This window comes from Coenobita brevimanus, chromosome 60, assembly GCF_032717465.1.
Source record: "Coenobita brevimanus isolate Jiangsu-jjx chromosome 60, ASM3271746v2, whole genome shotgun sequence".
NCBI classification, from domain to species: Eukaryota; Metazoa; Arthropoda; class Malacostraca; order Decapoda; family Coenobitidae; genus Coenobita; species Coenobita brevimanus.
Window position 1 is genome coordinate 14,393,264 of NC_137013.1, and position 25,093 is coordinate 14,418,356.

General features: G+C 39.2%; 1 protein-coding gene across 1 annotated transcript in view; it reads right to left on the reverse strand.

Annotated features, from left to right (window-relative positions):
• The window catches only part of LOC145403292 (beta-1,4-galactosyltransferase 4-like), a 54,890-nt gene extending 46,993 nt beyond the window's left edge, over positions 1 to 7,897 (reverse strand). The window contains exon 1 of the mRNA XM_080275098.1: positions 7,818 to 7,897. Within this exon, the coding sequence (XP_080131224.1) occupies positions 7,818 to 7,897 (80 nt within the window). The remainder of the gene's footprint in view (positions 1 to 7,817) is intronic.
• Positions 7,898 to 25,093: the final 17,196 nt, after the last annotated feature.

Below are 25,093 nucleotides of genomic sequence, written 5' to 3' on the forward strand. Positions count from 1 at the left end.
GTAACCTGAAAAGGAAAAAATATGAATTAGTATTGGTTATAAGATTTTCTTTTTTCTATATCCACCCCTTATTAGTCATATGCTTATCTAGCCTATGCTTGAAACTCTCAATGGAAGAGGCAGCAACTACTTTACTAGGTAGCTTATTCCATTCGTCTACTAATCTATTACCAAACCAATTTCTACCTATTTCCTTACAGAAACGGAATTTTTCTAGTTTGAAACCATTATTTCTAGTTCTATCCTGTATGCTCACTTTAAGTACCTTGCTAATATCTCCCTTATTTATACCATTCATCCACTTAAACACCTCAATTAAGTCTCCCCTTACTCTACGCCTCTCTAGCGAATGCAGACTTAGTCTTTTCAGTCTGTCTTCATATGACAGGTTCCGGACGTCATGTATCATTTTTGTCATTCTTCTCTGTACATTTTCTAACGAATTAATATCCATTCTATAGTAAGGACACCAAAATTGTACTGCGTAGTCTAAATGTGGCCTTACTAATGCTAGATAAAGTTTCAGTATTACTTTAGATGATCTATTGCTCACGCTTCTCGAAATAAATCCTAGGACCCTATTTGCTTTATTTCTCGCATTAATACACTGTTGCCTTGGTTTAAGGTCGTTACTAATCATAACTCCTAGATCTCTCTCGCATTCCGATTTGCTAATTTCTTTGTTATCTAAGCTGTATTTAGTATCTCCAATGGTCTTGCCTACGTTAAGTACTTTACATTTTTCAACGTTAAATTCCATTTGCCAAGTTTTAGACCATTTGGACAATGTATCGAGGTCTTTTTGTAAGTTATGGCAATCGTCAGTCGAGTTAATGATACGCCCTATTTTTGTATCGTCGGCAAATTTGCTGATGCTGCTATTGACTCCTAAATCTAGATCATTTATATGTATGATAAATAATAAGGGACCGAGTACTGAACCCTGTGGTACATCGCTAGTTACTAATCCCCAGTCCGACTTAGTTCCATTTATTAATACTCTCTGCTTTCGTCCTTTCAGCCAGGATTCTATCCATTTTAAAATATCGCCGTCTATACCGTGTGCTCGAACCTTTCTAACTAACCTTTCATGTGGGACCCTATCAAAAGGTTTACTAAAGTCCAGATAAATAACATCGTAAGCTTTATCGCTATCTACTGCCTCATAGACCTCCGAGTAGAATGACAACAAGTTTGTGAGGCAGGATCGTCCTTGCCTGAATCCGTGCTGACTTTCGTAACGTTTGTATTATAATATATGAAAGAACAGTAAACTGATTATGCGTAAAATATTTATACGGCAATAGAGAAACGTGGCATAATTATTTTACAGTGTTGCTTAAAAAAAAGTAGTCACTTTTATTGGCTGTTACCGTATTTCTGGGGTTGGTAATAATGTCACAATTATGATTATAAGATAATGTGCAGGAATATAAGGAAAAATATGCCAGTTTCTTAGTTAAAAAAAAAATATGTACATTAAACCCTAGTGAGCGGCAACACTCTCACACACCCAGTCCGACCTGGTCATCACTGAGGGATAGAGAACATAAGAAGAGAGGATAACTGCAGTAGGCCGGTTGGCCCATGCTAGGCAGCTCCTAGAAGAGTAACTGAACTACTAGAATGAGATAAGGATAGCAAAGAAGAAGGCTCTCCCCCGCCCTCCAAACCCTCCAGCCGAAGCCGGCAGGAAAAAGTCAGAAAGAACACCACGCCGTATAGGAAAACTGGCGTGGACATTTTACAGGAAAGTGTGAATGGAGAATAGAGACTATCAGTGTAACCTGAAAAGGAAAAATTATGAATTAATATTGGTTATAAGATTTTCTTTTTTCTACATCCACCCCTTATTTGGCATATGCTTATCTAGCCTATGCTTGAAACTCTCAATGGAAGAGGCAGCAACTACTTTACTAGGTAGCCTATTCCATTCGTCTACTACTCTATTACCAAACCAATTTCTACCTATTTCCTTACTGAAACGGAATTTTTCTAGTTTGAAACCATTATTTCTAGTTCTCTCCTGTATGCTCACTTTAAGTACTTTGCTAATATCTCCCTTATTTATACCCTTCGTCCACTTAAACACCTCAATTAAGTAATAATGTCACAATTATGATTATAAGATAATGTGCAGGAATATAAGCAAAAATATGCCAGTTTCTTAGGAAAAAAAAAAATATGTACATTAAACCCTAGTGAGCGGCAACACACACACACACCCAGTCCGACCTGGTCATCTGTGAGGGATAGAGGAACAGGCCTGTTTGGGGACACCTCTTAAAAAAAACGCGCCAAGACTTTAACCTCCTGGGTGGTGTGGAAATAAATTCAAATTTACAATATGTACATTATAACGTAAAAGAAAATAACCAAAATGTATCCTAAAATACCACAGACGAGAGAGAGAGAGGGGGGGGGGAGGCAGACCAGGGACAGTGTTGAGTGCAGCTTAGTGAGAGATGAAGGAAGGGAGGGAAGGAAGGAGGGAGAGAGTGATTGAATGAAAAATCATGGCGCCACAACAACGAGGTCATCTGGCGCCATATGTAAAACAATAATATTTTTAAACATAATTAGATATAAAAACAAAATACAGAAATGAAAGCACAAGTTTATAAGTCACTCATAAAAGAAACAAAATTCCCAAGGGTGACGCACATCTCCCTAAGGAGAGAGAGAGAGAGAGAGAGAGAGAGAGAGAAGGCAGGCAAGGGGCAGTGTTGAGTACATTGTCAAGCTGAGGGAAAGATGAAGGGAGGGAAGGAAGGAGGGCGAGAATGATTGAATGAAAAGGCGCCGTAACACCGAGGTCATCTGGCGCCATATGTAAAACAATAATATTATAAAAAACAAAATAAAGAAATGAAAGCACAAGGTTATAAGACATAAAAGAAACAAAATTCCCTAGGGTGATGCACATCCCCCAGGAGAGAGAGAGAGAGAGAGAGAGAGAGAGAGAGAGAGAGAGAGAGAGAGAGCGGCATCGCGAGTATGGAAAACGTGGCACCACTGTACAGAGGTTCGTGCCCCACCCAAACCGCCACTTTAGAATGGTACAGTCATGGACAGAGAAGCTTGGACAGGTGAGGCGAGGCAAATGTCATATTTTCTCTTTTCCCCGGCTTGTCCATCACTCTTCGTTCACGACTCCTTTCCCCCATCCCGTTTACCCTCTTCATAGCACCTGCCAGGCTGCACTCCCCATCCCCCCTTCCCTGCCCCCATACACGCCAATTCGCTAATCCGCCGACCTTGAACCGTGTGTGTGTGTGTGTGTGTGTGTGTGTGTGTGTGTGTGTGTGTGTGTGTCCGTCCTTGACACAAGCAACTCCCTACATTTTTCCGATCACAACCCATCCATCCCTCTTCCTTACGGCTACTCTGCTGACACACACACACACACACACACACACACACACACACACACACACACACACACATATGAGAAGCTCATCTTCAGCTGCTCTCTCTCTCTCTCTCTCTCTCTCTTTTTCAAGATTCTGTACGAGTGAATAATAATGTCAGTGCAAAGTATGCCTATACTGTGATATAAGCATTACAAATTAAAACACTGGAACATATTTAGAAAGAACAACTGCAGGAAATCCTCTCGAGACGTCAGCATATGGAACTGTCATTATTTCCCTGCGGGTCAATTAACGTCCACCTTCATACTTGCCTACTCCCTTCTGCCACCATTTTCGCCAGTTCTCATCTTTACTTTCCAATTGAAAGCATGCCATTCGTTATGATGATAATTGCACACACACACACACACACACACACACACACACACACACACACATATATATATATCTATATATATATATATATCTATATATATATATATATATATATATATATATATAGATAAGACAGACAGAGACAGAGAGATGGTAGATGGGGGAGGGAGGAGGGAAAGAAGGATGGAAACAAGGGTTTAAATTGAGAGAGAGAGAGAGAGAGAGAGAGAGAGAGAGAGAGAGAGAGAGAGAGAGAGAGAGAGACGGTAGATGGGGGAAGGAGGAGGGTGACAAGAAAGGATGGAAGCAAGTGTTTAGATTTCTCCTCATCTTTACTTTCCGATTCAGAGCATGCCATGAAATAGTCATGATAATAATTGCGCGCACACACACACACACACACACACACACACACACACATATATATAGCAGGAATAGAGAGAGAGACAGAGAGAGGTGAGAAGTGTCTACTTGTCCCCTGGGAATGACCAGCCTTCCCGGGTCATATGAGTAGGAGGGAGAGGAGGTGAGAGAAGGAAGGGGATGGTGGGGTACGGTTCATATGGACGAAGATTTAGTGGAAAAATCGAAAAGGAAAAAGAAACTATCAGCTCAGCCCCTGAGTGTCCAGGTTTCTTTGTCCATGACTGTACGACCATAGTCTATGCTTGAAACTCTCAATGGAAGAGGCGGCAACTACTTTACTTGGTAGCCTATTCCATTCGTCTACTACTCTATTACCAAACCAATTTCTACCTATTCCCTTACTGAAACGGAATTTTTCTAGTTTGAAACCATTATTTCTAGTTCTATCCCGTATGCTCACTTTAAGTACCTTGCTGATATCTCCCTTATTAATACCCTTCATCCACTTAAACACCTTAACTAAGTCTCCCCTTACTCTACGCCTCTAGCGAATGCAGACTTAGTCTTTTCAGTTTGTCTTCATATGACAGGTTCCGGACGTCATGTATCATTTTTGTCATTCTTCTCTGTACATTTTCTAACGAATTAATATCCATTCTATAGTAAGGACACCAAAATTGTACTGCGTAGTCTAAATGTGGCCTTACTAATGCTAGATAAAGTTTCATATTACTTTAGATGATCTATTGCTCACGCTTCTCGAAATAAATCCTAGGACCCTATTTCCTTTATTTCTCGCATTAATACACTGTTGCCTTGGTTTAAGGTCGTTACTAATCATAACTCGTAGATCTCTCTCGCATTCCGATGTGCTAATTTCTTTGATATCTAAGCTGTACTTAATATCTCCAATGGTCTTGCCTACGTTAAGTACTTTACATTTTTCAACGTTAAATTCCATTTGCCAAGTTTTAGACCATTTGGACAATGTATCGAGGTCTTTTTGTAAGTTATGGCAATCGTCAGTCGAGTTAATGATACGCCCTATTTTTGTATCCTCGGCAAATTTGCTGATGCTGCTATTGACTTCTAAGTCTAGATCATTTATATATACAATCAATAATAAGGGACCGAGTACTGAACCCTGTGGTACACCGCTAGTTACTAATCCCCAGTCCTACTTAGTTCCATTTATTAATACTCTCTGCTTTCGTCTTTTCAGCCAGGATTCTATCCATTTTAAGATATCGCCGTCTATACCGTAACTTACGATGTTGTTATGAAATGCTGCACAAAAGGTTAGTTAGGAAGGCTCGAGCACTCAATATAGATGGCGGTATCTAAAAATGGATAGAATCCTGGCTGAAGGAGCGAAGTAGAGTTTTAATAAATGGAATTACTGGGTTAGGGACTAATAATTAACGGTGTACCACAGGGATCAGTACTCAGTTCCTTTTATATATATATATATATATATATATATATATATATATATATATATATAGTACTGCTAGTGATTCCAGTCTCTCTACTCTCTCTCTCTCTCTCTCTCTCTCTCTCTCTCTCTCTCTCTACTATATATCTATATATATATATATATATATATATATATATATATATATATATATATATATATAAAGCCGATGACACAAAAAATTGGAAGTATCATTAACTCAACTGACTATGTTAACCTACAAAAGGCCCTTGATATATTGTACAAGTGGTTTAAAGTTTGGAAAATGGAATTTAACAAACGATGGCAAGACCATCGCAGATGTTAGGTACAAATTTGATAATAAGGTGATTAATACATCGTAATGCGAGCGAGATCTAGGAGTCATGGATAGTAAAGACATCAAACCGAGGCAACAGTGTATTTGTTCGAGAAATAAAGCAAACAGGGTCCTAGGATTTATTTTGCGAAGTATGAGCAATAGAACGCATACAGTATTACTCCAACTTCATCTAGCGTTAGTCTGGCCACATTTAGATTATGCAGTGCAAATTTAGTGTCCGTAGTATAGAATGGATATAAATTCGTTATAATATGTGCAGAGAAAAATGATACATGATGTTTGGTACCTCTCATATGAAGAGAGACTGAAAAGACAATTTGCACTCAGGAATGCAAGCGATTACTAGGAGTCATGGTTAATCCACTTTAAACCGAGACAATAGTGTATTGATGCGAGAAATAAAGCAAATAGGGTCCTAGGACTGATTTCGTGAAGCGTGAGCAATAGGATTTCTGAAGTATTACGGCAACTTATATCTAACGTTAGTAAGGTTTTAGTCTGTCATGCTAAGTTCAGTTACTCCTTATCTCTTTCTAGTAGTACAGTTACTTTTCTAGGAGCTGCCTAGCATGGGCCAACCGGCCTACTGCAATTATCCTCTCTTCTTATGTTCTTACGATACTCGGAACCTCACTGACAAGACTAAATCTGCACTTCCTATAAAAAAAAAAAAAGAAGAAGAATGGCGTAAAATAAGGCAAGACTTAACTGAAGTGATTTCTGAAATATATAGATAAATAGGTACTTAAAGTGTGCATACAGGATGAAATTCGAAATAATTGTTTCATATTAAATAAATTCTGTATTAGTGAGAAGGTAGTTAGAAACTGGTATGGCAAAAGTGGTTGACGAATGGAATAAGCTACATAGTGAAGTACTTGCTGCCTCTTCCAATGAGTCTCAAGCATGGGATAGATAAGCATATGACAAATAACGGTTGGATATTTTTTAAAAATCCTAATTAATTTTTCATTCTCCTTTTCAGGTTTCAATACGATATTTAATTTTTTCGTTTTGCACTGTCCTATAATACATTTTTTTTTTTTTTCTATGCTGCGTGGTGTTCCTTCTCACTTTTTCCGGCCGTTTTCCGCTGGAAGGTTTGGTGGACAGTGGAGCCCTCCTTGTTTGATTCTAGAACAGTCCTGCAGGAGCTGCATAGCTTGGACCTACAGGCCTACTGCAGTTATCCTCTCTTCATATGTTGTTTCGTATATCATTGTACCTTTTCTGACGGTACCATTTTCCTTGTCTGTACAGAAGCACACGCACTGTGTTCAGTCCCCACATAATATCCTCTGATAGTCCTGGGCTCCTTTAGCTATATATGTATATATGGGTAGCTGTATATATATATATATATATATACAGCTATATATATATATATATATATCTGGCCTTAATGTCCAGGTGCTTTGCCCCAATGCTCGATAGGCAAAAAAAAAAAAAAAACTCCTTTAGCAGAAATGGTGCAAAAATATATACTACTTTGGGAACGAGGCAGAATTAAAGCATTAATAGAACTAGAGATAGCACCTTCACTTCGATTATGTAGTTCACAGTTTTTTTTGCTACATTTGGAGGTTTATAGTTAGCTTAGTAAAGATAGTTTCCAACTTGAACACGTAGATAATTATAACCCTACCTTCACTAATAGTGATTCTTCATAAGTTGAATAAAAGCGTATAGCAGCAGCAAGAACAAATTACACATACCGTCCTGGAGGTAAAGGTATCTACGGGCACAGTTGCTCTACTTACCAGGGAGCGAGAAAGATGAATGTCCGACCTCTCTCACGTATGGAGACAAACTGAACTTACTGAAGAGAAGTAGACTGTCTGGGAGACACTCGGACACTGAAGCAGTAGGCCTGGGAGGACAAAAATCAGATTAGCCCGCGAGATACCTTTGCCCCTGAGTCACCTCGGTCCCTAGGGAGGTAGAGGAGGTCATGACGTCGCGGTCGGCAAGCTTGGCTGAGTGCATTCCGCTCTTACCAGGCCACGCAAATGTTATTTTTCGTCTGTGTCATAACGTTCATGCGATCCATAAAAATGCCAAGTAACTCTTCGGTATATGGTTGTTCTGACATCAGGCTAAAGACAAAGGACACAAAGATTCGATTAACTTTCAGAGGCAGTACAGGATAGTTTCATCTATCAGTATATCAGGGAGCCCACCAGAGGAAATAATATACCAGATTTGGTTTTATCTACTAAAGAAATCGTCCTTAGTGATACAAAAGTTGGTGAACGACTAGATAATAGCGATCATGATGAAATTAAGTTAAAATTTATTTGGGATGTCTGTTCTACTGAAAATCCCCCTACCATTCCAAATTGTCGTCTACGAGAATTCAAGGCCCACAGAACAGAAGAGAATAGAACAGGTCAGCCCACCAACACGTTAAACTCGTACAGGTTGGCACAGGAGGTGGGTGTCAGGTGGCGTGACGTCAGGGCAAAGATGAATTGAGGGTCTCTGGGGGCTGGGGTAGTGGTAAGGGGCAGTCCAGGCATGTCAGGTGCAGAGTATACATCGGTGATAACTCCGTTTTCTCTGGACCAGCTGGCAAATTGTGTGACATCCTTAAAATGCACAATGCCCAATACTTGTGCTGTCTTTGGCAGCCACTCCGTATATGTAAAAGGAGGAAATATTAATTTTCATACATTTCCCAAAGACGAAGAACTGAAGTGCAAATGGACCGATGTGTGCAAACGGCTAGAAGAAATGAATCCTGCCACTTCGTATAATGCAGCCGCCATTTTGATGCTACAGCATACGAAAGAAATCTTAAATATGAGTTACTTGGACTATAATACCAGTACCTTCAAATCAAAGAAGATTCAGACCAGGGGCCTTACCAACACTTCATTTACCTATCATAACAGATACGGTTTTATAACAATAACAATTATTATTTTCTATTATTATTATTATTATTATTATTATTATTTATTATTATTATTATTATTATTATTATTATTATTATCATCATTATTATTATTATTTATTATTATTAGGTGAGTGTAGCCTATACACTGTATATGGCTAGTGAGGGAGTGATCGCCCTCTACCTACACAGATCAAAAGCCCTCGGGAGCAGGGGGGTGGTTGCTTTCTCAGGCAGAGGAACTCCTTGAGAGTGAAATGGCTGGTAAGCATGCCGGCACGTGACTGGCTACAGCATAGCTGGGTCTTTCGGGTGTTGGCAATCAGGCAAGTTAGCTGCCTACTGCGACTGCAACACAATGGCGAGGTGTTCAGGAAGTTAGCCAAAGAAACCTTGATGGACTCTGAAAGAACAATAATGGCCCCCAGTCCCGTGCAGCCCTTAAATGGGCAGGGGGTGCTAAGAATCTCACGGTTGCCTCAGTTACAATCTAATTCCTTTGTCAATTCAAAAAATACAATTAAAATTGGTAACTGGAATGTGAGAACGCTAAATCATGACGGTAAAATCGATGAGTTAGTGAAGGTTTTTCAAAATTACGGACTTGATATTTGTGCTCTGACAGAAACTAGATTAACTGGAGTCGATAAGTTGGATTTGGAGGATGGTATACGTTTATTGATATCTGGCCGACAGGACGGAATGCATTATCAGGGAGTAGGATTGTTGCTGGGTTGTAAAGCAAATAAGGCTTTATGTGAGTGGGATCCTATAGATGAGCGATTGCTATACGCACGGTTTAAATCAAATCATGGCAACATCAGTCTGTTTGTGTGTTATGCACCTACTAATGATGCACTCGATGAAAGGAAAGACACATTTTATGAAAAGTTGCAAGAAGGAGTAGGAAGGGTACCTAGACATGATGTTTTGATCTGCGTTGGAGACTTTAATGCAGTAATGGGCTGTTCAAATGAGGGATTTGAAGCATGTATGGGTAAGATGGGAGTTGGTATAAGTGAAAACGGAGTGAGATTTGGAAGCTTCTGTCTAGCAAATGACTTAGTCATCGGGGGCACACTCTTTCAGCATTGCAATATACACAAGACAACTTGGGTGTCGCCGTGTGGAAAATATAAAAATCAGATTGATCACATCGCTATCAGTAGGAGGCATAGAAGTTCTCTGCTAGATGTTCATGTTAAACGGGGAGCGGATATTGGTAGTGACCATCAACTCAGCATTGCAAAAATAAGGTTTAAACTTAAAAATCAGAAGAAGGAAAAATCTGGTGTTGGTAGATACGATATTGTTAAGCTTAGAAGAGAAGGAGAAGAAAAGGAGGAATTCAGATTAGAATGCAGAAATAGGTTTTTGGTGTTGGAAACGTTGGAAGAGGGGGAGAGAAGTGTAGATGAGATGTGGGAGGATGTGAACAAAGTTTTGCATGAGACTGCTGAATGTACGATTGGAAGGAGACATAGATTCAGGAGAAAGAAATGGATATCAGAGGAAACGTGGGATATGATAAAAAAGAGAGGTGAGGCTAAATTGAGGAGTGAGATGCAATGCGTTGATGAACGAGAGATTGAATTAGCAAGAGCTGCGTACTGGAGTTTGAATTCAGAAGTAAGAAGGTTAGCTAGGAGAGATAAAAGAAGATGTGTGGATGAAAAGGTTGCAGAGACTGAAATCCTAATAAACAAAAATGATGGACAGAGTCAAAGAATAGCATATGAATCGATTAGAGAACTGAGTGGTAATGCAGGTAAACGCAAGGAAATACCAATTAGAGACAGAGAAGGAAATTTATTGACCAAAGATGGAGATATTAAAAATAGATGGAAAGAGCATTTTGAGACAGTTCTTAATAGACCAATACCACCAGAAGAGGATATACCGTCTGCTCAGGAAGATTTAAATATAGAAACAGGAGAGTTGAGGCTTGCAGAAGTGGAGAAAGCAGTAAAACAGTTAAAGAATAATAAGGCACCAGGGGAGGATGGTTTATTTCCGGAAATGTTTAAAGTGGAGGGGGATAGATTAATAATGATCTTGACCAAGCTATTCAATAAGATATGGGTGACGGGGTTACTACCATCAGTTTGGAAGAATGGTGTAATTGTTAAAGTTCCGAAGAAAGGAGACCTGAGTGAATGTGGTAATTGGAGGGGAATCTCTTTGTCACCGATAGCTTTGAAAGTTTTCAGTAGAGTGTTGTTAAATAGGTTGGAGCCGGTGGTTGAGGGTATTCTGAGGGATGAACAGGCTGGTTTTAGAAAGGGACGTGGTTGCAATGATCAGATCTTTATAGTTAGGCATTTGATGCAGCAAGTTAATGAAATGAGAGTACCGTTAAGTCTTTGTTTTGTTGATTTTGAAAAGGCTTTTGATAGTGTTTCGAGAGAGTCTATGGGGAAGATCATGAGACATTATGGAATACCAGAGGAGTTTGTGAGGGTCATTATGAACATGCATGAGGACACATTTTGTAAAGTGATGGTTGATGGTTGTCTGAGTGATTCGTTTGAAGTCAAGTCCGGAGTAATTCAAGGTGGTGTTCTATCGCCTTTACTATTTATATTGGTCATTGATTACATTATGAAACGTGTTGGAACAGAAACCGGTGCAGGTATACTTTGGGAGAGAACAGGAAACTTTTGGATTTAGATTATGCAGATGATATAGTTTTGATTTGTGATGGGCCAGAAGAGATGCAGAGAGTGTTGGACTGTTTGGTGAGTGAAGGTCGCAAGGTGAGTTTGGTTATTAATTGTGGAAAAACTGAAATAATCAATATGAATATGGAAAATGCGCAGGAATGTGTAATTGGAGGTATGGTTGTAAAGCAAGTTGATAGGTTTAAATATTTAGGTACTTATTTAGCCAAGGATGGTTCTTTGAACTTTGAATTCGAGGAAAGGTTAAAGAAGGCTAATCAGGCAATGGGAATGCTTAAAAATATTTGGAATAATAACAATTTCTCTGTGCATACAAAAATCAAACTTTATAAGGTAATGGTTAGGAGTATCTTAATTTATGGACACGAGTCTTGGTACAGCACAGTGACTATGGAAAATAAATTCTTGGTGTTTGAAAATAAAGCACTTAGAAGAATATTAGGAGTTAAGTGGTGGGAAAGGATACCAAATAGTAGAATTAGAGAAATAACGGGAGTGCAGCCGATCGATGAATATGTTAGATTCTCACGATGGAAGTGGCTAGGACATGTGTATAGGAGACAGGGAATAGTACGAGGTACACCAGGGTGGGTGGCACCTGGTAGGAGAGGTAGAGGAAGGCCAAAAGAGACGTGGGTGAGGACAATGAGACGGGAAGCTGGAGATGAGTGTTGGGGAGATCTTGAGGAGTTAGCACAAGATAGGATGTGGTGGTGTGAGTTCATCGAGGCCCTATGCATCCCCGAGGGTGCCACAGGAAATGATTGATTGATTGATTATTATTATTATTATTATTATTATTATTATTATTATTATTACTATTACTATTATTACTGCAGCTATTATTGTAGTTATAATTCATTATTATTATTATTATTAATATTATTATTATTATTATTATGTAGTATAGCTATAACTGTAGTTATTATTCATTTGGTTATTATTATTCTTACTCTTATTATTATTATTATTATTATTATTATTATTATTATTATTATGTACTATAGCTATAACTGTAGTTATTATTCATTTGGTTATTATTATTCTTACTCATTATTATTGTTATTATTATTATTATTATTATTATTATTATTATTATTATAATTATTATTATTATCATTATTATTATTTGGTTTTCGATAGGTGGATTAGATGCATTCGTGATATCCATTTCAGTCTGAGAGAGAGAGAGAGAGAGAGAGAGAGAGAGAGAGACAGAGACAGAGACAGAGAGACAGAGAGGAAGGATAAGTAAATTCTGGCCTTGACCTCAGCACTAATCCATACAATGTTGCCATGATAATGTTCCTATTCAAAAAATGTTAATTTTGTCCCGTTAAATGAGCGGGCAGATACGCATTTTAAGTTATGCTCTCTTCTTATGTTCTTAACACAGAGAATTTGAAGAACTTTAAAGGCAGTTCACATACATACACATTCACGAAATAATATACTTAACTGGCACCTGTTGTCAGTGATTCTTTCTTTTCCTCCCATACACCCTCTCTCTCTCTCTTTTTGTTCCGGTCGTTTCTCTCTCCCTACATAATACAGTAAATAAAGTGAGAAATTATTTCGTAGTAGTTAAATTTACTTGTACAACTTTATCATGAAACTAACTGCTTTTGCAGACTCCATAAAGGTTGATGAAGTGATTGGTAGAAGAAAAGGGAAAAAGAGATTTTCAGCAGAAACAACTGCCACAGATGTTCTAATGACTGTAATTATTATTTTACTTATTAGTGTGACGACTGCACCTTACATCAGGAGTGGGACGGCTCCTAAGAAGAGGCTTCCGGACGGTGATGCTACAGAATGGATACAAGAAAGAAGTGACTGGGAAAAAGAAAGACTTGAAATGATAAAGGAAAGAAATGAGCTTGTTGGTGATAAAAGTGAATGGATAAGAGAAAAAAACGAACTGATAACGCAGAAGGATCAGCTTGTTCAGGAGAAATGTGAATGGGAAAAAGAGAGAGCTAGATTCAGTGAGATGCTTAAAAGTCGGTACAATATGGGAGTGTCTGAAGCTAATGAAGACGTCACTGAAACTCTACAAACACATTTTAGCACAACTCAGATAGCACCGACTGAACGTCCGATATTCAGGTGAACAACATGGATAATTTATAAAAGACGTTTACACATGTCAGTTTCAGGATCTTGCCTACTGTTAAATATTCTAAAAAAAAACAAAAAAATGACTGCGTGTCACCACCAAGGCAGAGAAGGACCCGACTTCACCTTATACTCGGTAAGGTATAGGGTTTGCGAAAACAATAGCATGCTTTCCATTTAAAAAAATTTGGAACAACCTCTACAGATTGAGGAAAGTCTTTCCCACTTAAACTTTTAGCATACCGTTTTGGTATTAAACCCTTTGGAAAAGCCCTACATTAGCTTTAAGCATACGGCCACATCTATCTATCTATCTTTATATATATATATATATATATATATATATATATATATATATATATATATATATATATATATATATATATATATATATTTCTCACTGGTTGAACGTCTACTTGGTACTGGAGCTGAGTTAATCCCCGTCACCTGGACTACACTCCCATCTATGACCTCACCCTCCACAGACACCTGGCGCACATTCCCGCGTGTTTCCTGCCCCTCACCTATGACCTGGGGTTCCCGACTGACCTGGCACTCCCTAAAATAGCTATTCTCCCTACGGAATACGGTTCTAAAATAAGCTCTTAAGCCATCGAAATCTCCTATGGTCTTTCCATTTCATCCAGATCGTTTGGGCGTTGTCCCTCACGGGACTTCCCCTTCGAGCGACTCTGCCGAATCTGTACCAAAACACACCTCTCTGTCTCATGTCAGCTATTTGCTACTTCCAAATGAAATTTATTTACAGTATATATAAATAAAATTCGCTACTATGGCTATATAGTGTAAGAAAATACCTATTGTTTTTAATAATAGCAATTACTTTTTATAAATACCTCAAGACTTGGCAACGTTGCTTTCCAACGTTGTCGCGCTTGTAGGTGAGTCAGTGAGGGTAGGTCAGGTGTCAATCCGCAGGTCATTTCCTCTCTGATCACCATCAAAGATGGAAGCTCCTACCCCTACTACTCGCCCTCGTCTGCTCCACAGTCGAGAAAAAGAACTTATATACAGCGTAAATAAGAATTTTTTTAGAAGAGAGGGCAAACAGGGGACCTATAATTGATCCCTGTTGCTTTTCCTCAAACTATAATAATTCATAAAACTGTATAGACTTTTTATAGAAATAAATCACCACACACTGTAGATTTTATAGCAAGAGAGAGAGAGAGAGAGAGAGAGAGAGAGAGAGAGAGAGAGAGAGAGAGAGAGGCAGACAGAGTCAGGAGGCTTTTCCTCAAACTATAATAATTCATAAAACCATATAGACTTTTTATAAAAGTAAATTACCATAAACTTAGAATTTATATGCAGAGAGAGAGAGAGTGAGAGAGAGAGGCAGACAGAGTCAGGAGGCTTTTCCTCAAACTATAATAATTCATAAAACCGTATAGATTTTTTATAAAAATAAATGACCGGTACCATAAACTGTAGATTTAATATGAGAGAGAGAGAGAGAGAGAGAGAGAGAGAGAGAGAGAGAGAGAGAGAGAGAGAGACAGACAGACAGACAGACAGAGACAGAGACAGAGAGAGAGAGACAGACAGACAGACAGACGAAGTCAGGAGGCTTTTCCTAGACAGACAGACAGATAGACAGACGAAGTCAGGAGGCTTTTCCTCAAATTCTAATAATTCATAATACGGTATAGACTTTTTATAGAAATAAATCTCCATAAAATGTTGATTTTATATGCAGAGAGAGAGAGAGAGAGAGAGAGATCTGGGAGTGAGGGTTAACCCTTGTCTCTAATCCGATAACTGGCCCAGTAGAAACTGTGGCAACGTCGCACGTAGGGGAAGTCCCGTGAGGGACAACGCCCAAACGATCTGGATAAAATGGAAGGACCATAGACGAAAATTGGGAACGGTAGAGGTATTTTCAGTGGAACAGACCTCCCAAATAAATTTGAATTTAATTTCTTCATGACCGCTATTACCAAGTCGTCCACCAACCTCTCTCTCTCTCTCTCTGTATATATATATATATATATATATATATATATATATATATATATATATATATATATATATATATATATATATATATATATATATATATAGTAGATAGATAGACTGACAAATACTGTAGATAAAGAGATAGATATTATAAAATCTTTTTATTATAAATACATGTATATCCCATACCAGGCAGCTCCTGTTTACACTATGAACAGAGTCCGGGGGAGTGAAAAAGGATAGCAAAGGAAATGAGAATTACCTATAAAATGCCCCAGATCAGATATTCCGTTAAGTAATGATTTTTGCCCCACCAAGATGGTTAAACAACACATTCAAATCTCTCATAGGCAAAGGAAAGGACTATATAGAAAAATAAAAAGTGGAGAGGAACCCTTGCGTAACCGGTACACTATTTTAAATAGAGAAGTAAAGATGGAAATACGAAAAGCAAAGAGAAGTTATGAAATTAAGGTTGCTAGTGAATCAAAAGAAAACCCTAAGGATTTTTATCAAATGTACCGTACGAAAAATAAAGATAGGATAGGACCACAAAGGACAGAATCAGGTGACATTACCAGTGAAGATAAAGAAATGTGCTCCATCCTAAATCTATCTATCTATCTATCTATTGCCAGACGCCTCAATCCCGTTTGGGATGGCCACAAACAAATCGCCTCCAAGTCGCCCTGTCCCCCGTCATTTCACTGCCCTGCTCCCAACTTATACCCCCCTCTCTCATGTACCTCTCCACCCCATCCCTCCATCTCATCCTTGGCCTCCCCCTCCCTCTTCCCCCCTCCACCTCACTCACATACACTCTCTTCGTCAGTCTTTCACCCTCCATCCTCTCCACATGGCCAAACCACCTCAGTGTGTTCCTCATAACGCTTCCTATCACATCCACATCAACACCACAACGCTCCTTTATATCCTCATTCGTCAGCCTGTCTCTCCATGTGACTCCACAAGCTCCTCTTAAATAACTCATTTCCACTGCTCTCACTCTTGACTTGTGTCCTTCCAACAATGTCCAAGCTTCACTTCCGTACGTTAGAGTTGGTATCACAATACTGTCATGTAGTAACTTTTTCACTTCCATGCTCACTTCCCTGTTTCTTATCACTGCTTTCAAAGAACCAGCAACCTTTCTTCCCTGCTGTACCCTTTCAAGCACTTCACCCTCCAAACCTCCATCCTTACTCATCACACTACCCAAGTACTTAAACGTACTCACATTTTCCAATTCCTCACCATCCAACCTTGCTGTACATTCACTAACTTCACCTCTCTCAAAGACTATCACTTTACTCTTCCCTACATTCACCTTTAGACTCCGTTTCTTACACACTCTCTCAACCTCATCCTCCAAGCCTTGCAGCTCTCCTTCGTCTTCACTTAACAACACAGTATCATCTGCAAACAACAGTATAGGGAGTTTCCAAACACTATCCTCTCTCACCAGGGCCACTCCAACATCCACTACCCTACCTTGCACCTCTTTTATTACCCCATCCATGTACAGATTGAACAACCATGGAGACATACACATCCCTGTTTCAAACCAACTTTCAAAGAGAAAAATTCACTTAGTTCACCATCCACACGCACTGCAGCCTTCGCACCATCGTACATACTCTTCACAGCATTCAACAACTTCCCATCTACTCCATATATTCTTAACACTTTCCACAATCCTTGTCTATCCACCCTGTCATATGCTTTCTCCAAATCCTTAAAGCCGCATACAACTTCTTTCCCTTCTCAAGAAACTTTTCCACTAAAGATCTAAGAATGAATATCTGATCTACACAACATCTTCCCTTCCTAAAGCCTCCCTGTTCTTCTCCAACTAATTTCTTTGTTCTTTCTCTAACTCTGTCTATAAGTATCCTACCATACACTTTTCCTATTATACTAAGAAGACAAATGCCCCTATGATTACCACACACTTCTTTTTCTCCTTTTCCTTTGTACAAGGGAATAATTATACCTGACTTCCAATCCTCCGGGACTCTACCTTCCTCCCAGGCCAATCTGCACATCTTCCACATCCATTCTACTACTATCTCTCCCCCATGCTTCAGCATTTCATCACACACTCCATCAATTCCTGGGGCTTTCCCTGATTTAACTTTCTTCATTTCTTCCACAACTTCTATCCTACTGATTTCTTCCTGTCTTCTCACCTCCCTCCTTCACCCAGCCATTCCCCAGCCACTTATACTCGCATTACTTCCATCCTCTACGTTCAACAATTCCTTAAAGTGTTCTCTCCATCTGTTCACTTTTTCTCCCTTCTCCACTAGTAATCTACCATTTTTATCTTTCACTCCCCTGCTAACTTCACTTCCACCCTGTCTTACTTTTTTCACTTCTCTCCAGAACATTTTCTTATAGTCCCTCCACTTTACACTCAAATTCCTTCCAAATCCCTCATCCACTCTCTTCTTACTCTCTCTTACTAATCTTTTCACCTCTCTCTTTCTTTCCACATATAACTCTCTCTTCCGCCTCTCAACTTCTTCCACGCCCCTATTTCTCATCCATTCATTGTATGCTTTCTTCTTTTGTGCCACAGCCTGTTTCATCTCTTCAGTCCACCACGCTGTTCCTTGCACCCCCCTCCGTCTTCTCTTCCTTCCACACACCACATCACATGCTGCACATATTTCTTCTGTAAATATCTTACACACACCTTCCACGTCTCCCATCTGCTCCAATTCATATTTGCCCAATCGTTCCTCCACTTCTCTCTTATACTCTGCCTTTTTCTCATCCTCTTGTAACCTTTCCACTCTCCTTGCAACTACTCCTTCCTCTCGTCTTTCCCTTCTTCTATTCCTCCATCTCACTTGCATTCTAATTCTGGCCACCACCAAGTAGTGGTCAGAAAGTCCACTCCCCCAACCTCTATACACTCTTGCATCCTTTACACATCTTTGCATCCTTTCATCCACACATACATAATCAATCATTGCCTTCCTTTCATTCAGTTCACCACCCACCCTTCTCATCACTCGTCATGTATACCTGTGGATCATTTTATGCCTGAAGAAGGTATTGGCTATCACCAACCCCCTCCCAGCACAAATGTCCACTAACGCACTCCCATTCTCATCTATCTCAGCAGGCACACCCCACTCACCAACTATTCCATCCACCTTCACATTCCCAACTTTACCATTCATATCACCAATCAAAAACACTCTCTCATTCCTTCCAAACTTTTCCATGCACACTTCCACATTTGTCCAGAACTCTTCTCTCACTCTTCTAGCACGATCTTGCGTTGGTGCATACACACACACAATCGCCCACATTTGTATTCCAACTTTCAACTTTACCCACACAATCCTTGACCCAACTGATCCATACTGTCTTATGCTCTTCTTCCATCTTTTACTCACAACTATACATACTCCTTCCTTTGCCCTCTCATTCTCACCTACTCCTGCCCATATACCCCATCCATACTCCCATTCTCTCACACTTTCTCCTCTCCATTTTGTTTCAGTTATTCCACATACATCCACTTTCGCACCCTCAAGCACCTGGACAATCTCTCTCTCTTTCACCTCATCATTCGCTCCTCTTACATTCCATGTACTCATTACCAAGTCCTTTGTCCGGTCCTGGGTCGTCATCGTTTGGTCAGTCCTTGTCCGAGGCTTCTTGTTTGTTTTTTTAGTTAGTTGTTTTCCGGGGAGGGGCACTAACCCTCCGCCAACCCTTTTAGTCGCCTTTTACGACAAGCAGGGATACTGGGGGAGTATTCTTGAAAACCCCCCTTCCCTCAGGGGGTAGGGAAAATCCAGACCTGGTCCCTCAAGCAGGAAATATTTGCGATGAGAATAAGGAGAATATTCGAAGTAAAATAACCACTACTCAGGAGGACGTACTGAAAGAAATTAATAAGTTAAAACCTCAAAAATCGTCAGATCCGGACGATATATATGCAAAAATGATAAAAGAAACAAAAGAAGAATTATGTCAGCCACTTTTAACGTTATTTAATGACTCTTTAAGTTCAGGAGAAGTTCCAGAGGCGTGGAAGACCGCAAACGTAGTGCCCATCTTTAAAAAGGGTGATAAATCAGCTGTGACGAATTATCGTCCGATAAGTCTAACGTCAATAGTAGGAAAAATGTTAGAGTCAATTTTGGCAAATAAGATTAGAGAACATTTAGAAAGATTTAATCTTATAAACGAAAGTCAGCACGGATTCAGGCAAGATCGATCCTGCCTCACAAACTTGTTGTCATTCTACTCGGAGGTCTATGAGGCAGTAGATATCGATAAAGCTTAAGATGTTATTTATCTGGACTTTAGTAAAGTTTTTGATAGGGTCCCACACGAAAGGTTAGTTAGAAAGGTTCGAGCACACGTTACAGACGGCGATATCTTAAAATGGATAGATTCCTGGCTGAAAGGACAAAAGCAGAGAGTATTAATAAATGGAACTAAGTCGGATTGGGGATTAGTAACTAGCGGTGTACCAAAGGGTTCAGTACTCGGTCCCTTGTTATTTATTATATATATAAATGATCTATAGTCGCGACAGCGAGAGGTGGTGGAGAAGCACCTCCCTCAGGGAGGAGTGAGGAACAGAATCAGGTGACATTACCAGTGAAGATAAAGAAATGTGCTCCATCCTAAATAATTATTTCATATCAGTATTCACCAAGGAAAATCTAGACCTGGTCCCTCAAGCAGCAAATATTTACCATGAGAATACGGAAAATATTCTTAGTAAAATAACCATTAGTAAGGAGGACGTATTGAAAGAAATTAATAAGTTAAAACCTCAAAAATCGCCAGGTCCGGACGATATATATGCAAAAATGATAAAAGAAACAAAAGAAGAATTATGTCAGCCACTTTTAACGTTATTTAATGACTCTTTAAGTTCAGGAGAAATTCCCGAGGCGTGGAAGACCGCAAACGTAGTGCCCATCTTTAAAAAGGGTGATAAATCAGCTGCGTCGAATTATCGTCCGATAAGTCTAACGTCAATAGTAGGAAAAATGTTAGAGTCAATTTTGGCAAATAAGATTGGAGAACACTTAGAAAGATTTAATCTTATAAACGAAAGTCAGCACGGATTCAGGCAAGGACGATCCTGCCTCACAAACTTGTTGTCATTCTACTCGGAGGTCTATGAGGCAGTAGATAGCGATAAAGCTTACGATGTTATTTATCTGGACTTTAGTAAAGCTTTTGATAGGGTCCCACACGAAAGGTTAGTTAGAAAGGTTCGAGGACACGGTATAGACGGCGATATCTTAAAATGGATAGAATCCTGGCTGAAAGGACGAAAGCACAGAGTATTAATAAATGGAACTAAGTCGGACTGGGGATTAGTAACTAGCGGTGTACCACAGGGTTCAGTACTCGGTCCCTTATTATTTATCATATATATAAATGATCTAGTCTTTGGAGTCAATAGCAGCATCAGCAAATTTGCCGACGACACAGAAATAGGGCGTATCATTAACTCGACTGACGATTGCCATAACTTACAAAAAGACCTCGATACATTGTCCAAATGGTCTAAAACTTGGCAAATGGAATTTAACGTTGAAAAATGTAAAGTACGTAACGTAGGCAAGACCATTGGAGATACTAAATACAGCTTAGATAACAAAGAAATTAGCAAATCGGAATGCGAGAGAGATCTAGGAGTTATGATTAGTAACGACCTTAAACCAAAGCAACAGCGTATTAATGCGGGAAATAAAGCAATTAGGGTCCTAGGATTTATTTCGAGAAGCGTGAGCAATAGATCATCTAAAGTAATACTGAAACTTTATCTAGCATTAGTAAGGCCACATTTAGACTACGCAGTACAATCTTGGTGCCCTTACTATAGAATGGATATTAATTCGTTAGAAAATGTACAGAGAAGAATGACAAAAATGATACATGACGTCCGGAACCTGTCATATGAAGACAGACTGAAAAGACTAAGTCTGCATTCGCTAGAGAGGCGTAGAGTAAGGGGAGACTTAATTGAGGTGTTTAAGTGGATGAAGGGTATAAATAAGGGAGATATTAGCAAGGTACTTAAAGTGAGCATACAGGATGGAACTAGAAGTAATGGTTTCAAACTAGAAAAATTCCGTTTCAGTAAGGAAATCGGTAGAAATTGGTTTGGTAATAGAGTAGTAGACGAATGGAATAAGCTACCTAGTAAAGTAGTTGCTGCCTCTTCCATTGAGAGTTTCAAGCATAGGCTAGATAGGCATATGACTAATAAGGGGTGGATATAGAAAAAAGAAAATCTTATAACCAATACTAATTCATAATTTTTCTTTTTCAGGTTACACTGTGATAGTCTCTATTCTCCTTTCACACTTTCCTGTAAAATGTCCACGTCAGTTTTTGTATACTACGTGGTGTTCTTTCTGACTTTTTCCTGCCGGCTTCAGCTGGAGGGTTTGGAGGGCGAGGGAGAGCCTTCTTCTTTGCTATCCTTATCTCATTCTAGTAGTTCAGTTACTCTTCCAGGAGCTGCCTAGCATGGGCCAACCGGCCTACTGCAGTTATCCTCTCTTCTTATGTTCTTATGTTCTCTCGTCCCTGATTTGTCTACGGTGATGGGCAGAATGGGAAGGTGTGAGAGAGCTTATATTTCCTTCACAGTACCGTCACCAAATTGATCGCCATGGTTCGACGCTTTATTTATTGCTACAGCAGTTAATATGTGTACACAGACTATTACCTATGGTATATCACAATACATACAGGTGTGCATGTTGATATTCTAGAATATGAAAGTCCAGCCAAAAACGTTTAAGGAGTAAAACATTAGAAAGGACAAGATAATACTCACCATAAGCCAAAATCAGGGAAGGAGAGAGAGAGAGAGAGAGAGAGAGAGAGAGAGAGAGAGAGAGAGAGAGCAGAATAAAGAAAAAGAAACACGTGTGCTTTGAGGGAGTGGTAATGACAAGATCAGGGGCGGTATTTATCATAGTGGCCTTCCCCTTTCACAAGAATCCGTTCCTAAGCTCCAAAACATTTCATTACTGTGAGGCGTTCCTTATTTATCATAGTCTTGTGAACGCCTTCCAAGGGTGAAACCCTCCTATCTTGCGATCGGTGTAAGAACGCTAACGATAGCATGGACACGAACGCTATTTTTATAAAAACTATGTGTTGGGGTTGTTTTTGGCATGATTATACAATAGAAAAATAATCTGTTATCGAAAACATAATAAGAGTTTGATTATAATTGCAATTTAATACAACATATTACAAATTTTCCAAAGTATTTTTTTTTTGTCCACGGCCGAAAACAAAACGAACAACACACCGCCAACTCCAAAGACTCTTGCTTGTTTCTTCGCGTGAGACCACAGCAATAGGATCGGTGTGTGGTGAATCATAATGGAGTCCCTCACAGATAACACTGAGCATAATCAAGAAATGGCGCGAGAGAGTCCAAAGACACCCAAGTTCAGGAGGTGTGCCAACTGGACCTCGGAAATGGAACTGTTTCTGCTTCAACTAGTGGAGCAGAATAAACATGTGGTCGAGAGTAAAAGGTACGTTGTCATATTTTGTGATGTAGTTGTAATGATATTGGTGTTTGAGATATTTCTCAAGATTTCTGAAGTTTCTCTAAGAAAACTACACAGAATATGACCCACAGTGCATAGGTCCTGAGTTGCCTGTGACTGTCTCCATGGAGAATGTAAAATTAACAAGCTTTACAAATGAAGTCAGAGCTGGCTGTGGATTTGGATTTAAGGAGATTTTAAAATTAGGCCCATTTTACAGTTATGACCCTAGGCTTGACATATGGATGGTTGTGAATTTGGTTCCACAGAGTGTAATAGTGTAGTTAACCACTAATACAAATACAGGCCTGCCTTGCCAGAGAGATCATTGTGAAGTTGGATACATGGAGAGTGTAATCACACATGTACAAATAATATTGTGGTGCATACTGTGAATTTTGATCCATGCACAGCATAGTATTAACAATCATACTTGGTAATACAGCCATAGAGATGGCTGGTGTTGAATATGAAGTAAAAGTATTTACTGTACAGTATATCGGATTTTAGGTTAAGAAAAAAAGAAAAAGAAATTTTTTTTTATCAGTTTGGTGTCATGATAAAAGTGCCCCCCCCCTTTTTTTTTTTTTTTTTCAAAAGTAGGTTTAAGTAGGCTTTTCTTATGTAGTTCAATATTTTGAGCAATTTGTCTTACCTTACTGTCAAAGTAGTATATGTTGGATACTGATTTCCCCATTTTCCAAACTAGCTTTATCAGAATTTGGCTATCATTATGCATTTACTATAATCTTTACCGATGAAAATTGTTTCAATCAATTTACCCTGTTTCATTCTTTGCTAACAGGTTCAGCAATGAGGTCACGGCCCAGAGGATTACCAGAACCTGGATCTCTATTGCAAACACATTAAATGCAACCTTCCCAGGCCGCGCACCGCTTGATAAAACAGCAGTGCAAAAAAAATGGTGGCAATTGAAAAAGAAAGGGAGGGATGAGATCCAAAATTTTAGAACACTATCTTGCAAGACTGGTAAGATTTTTTTTTTTTTGTATGCTATGGCATGTTAGATAATATAAAAATTTTACGGCTATTTTCCTTGGTTGTTATTGATTACCTAACTTATCTGAGTCATATTGGCAAGAACTGAAGAACTGGCCCAAATGAGGCAGCTTCATTTCCTCTCCCTTACAACTTAGTCATCCCTTTCCAGCCTCTTCTGTTTCCAAGATAGTTCATAGCCAAGCTTTTGTAATACCCAAACATAACCTACATTTTTGCCTCTGCAGACCTACAGTATTCATATTAAAACTTTTCATCAGTAAGACCCCCTCTCTTACTTATATATAAACTTTGTGTGTGTGTGTGTGTGTGACTGTCATATTATACTTTTTTTCAGGTGGTGGTCCTGCTCCCCCCCCCCCTCAGTGCTGTAGCAGAGGCAGTGATGGAAATCCTAGGCATAGGAAATAAATCACTATCAGGGGTCAGCCTTCCCCCTGTCAGGGATTCATTGTTTGATATGATGAGGTGTGTGTTGTTTTGTCATTTACCATATGGTAAGCAGTACCACAAATTAGGGGAAATGCTCTAAGTTTATGGGCACTTAAACTAGGAGCACTGAAGAATCATTCAAGTGTGTTGTGGAAGGTTGGATGAGGACAAAAGAAAAGGGGCAACATGTGTTTGAATGAAGTGAAACAACTGGTGCAAGAAAAAAGTTAACTACCCTGACTTAAATTGCAGTAGAACACTGAGAATGAGAGAGGATTATATGTAAAATGATGTCATATGATGGTACAGAATATAGGTGTGTCCTAAGCCTACCCAGTTAATATGATAATCTAGTGTATCTAATGAAGGTAATGTATTTATTTGTTAGGTACAGTTTTCATGGTTATTCTTTGGGTTTCAGTCAAAATGCTTCTACCAGTACATCATCGTCAGAGCCAGTGGAAAGAACTTTGATGACGGGGATCCAGCA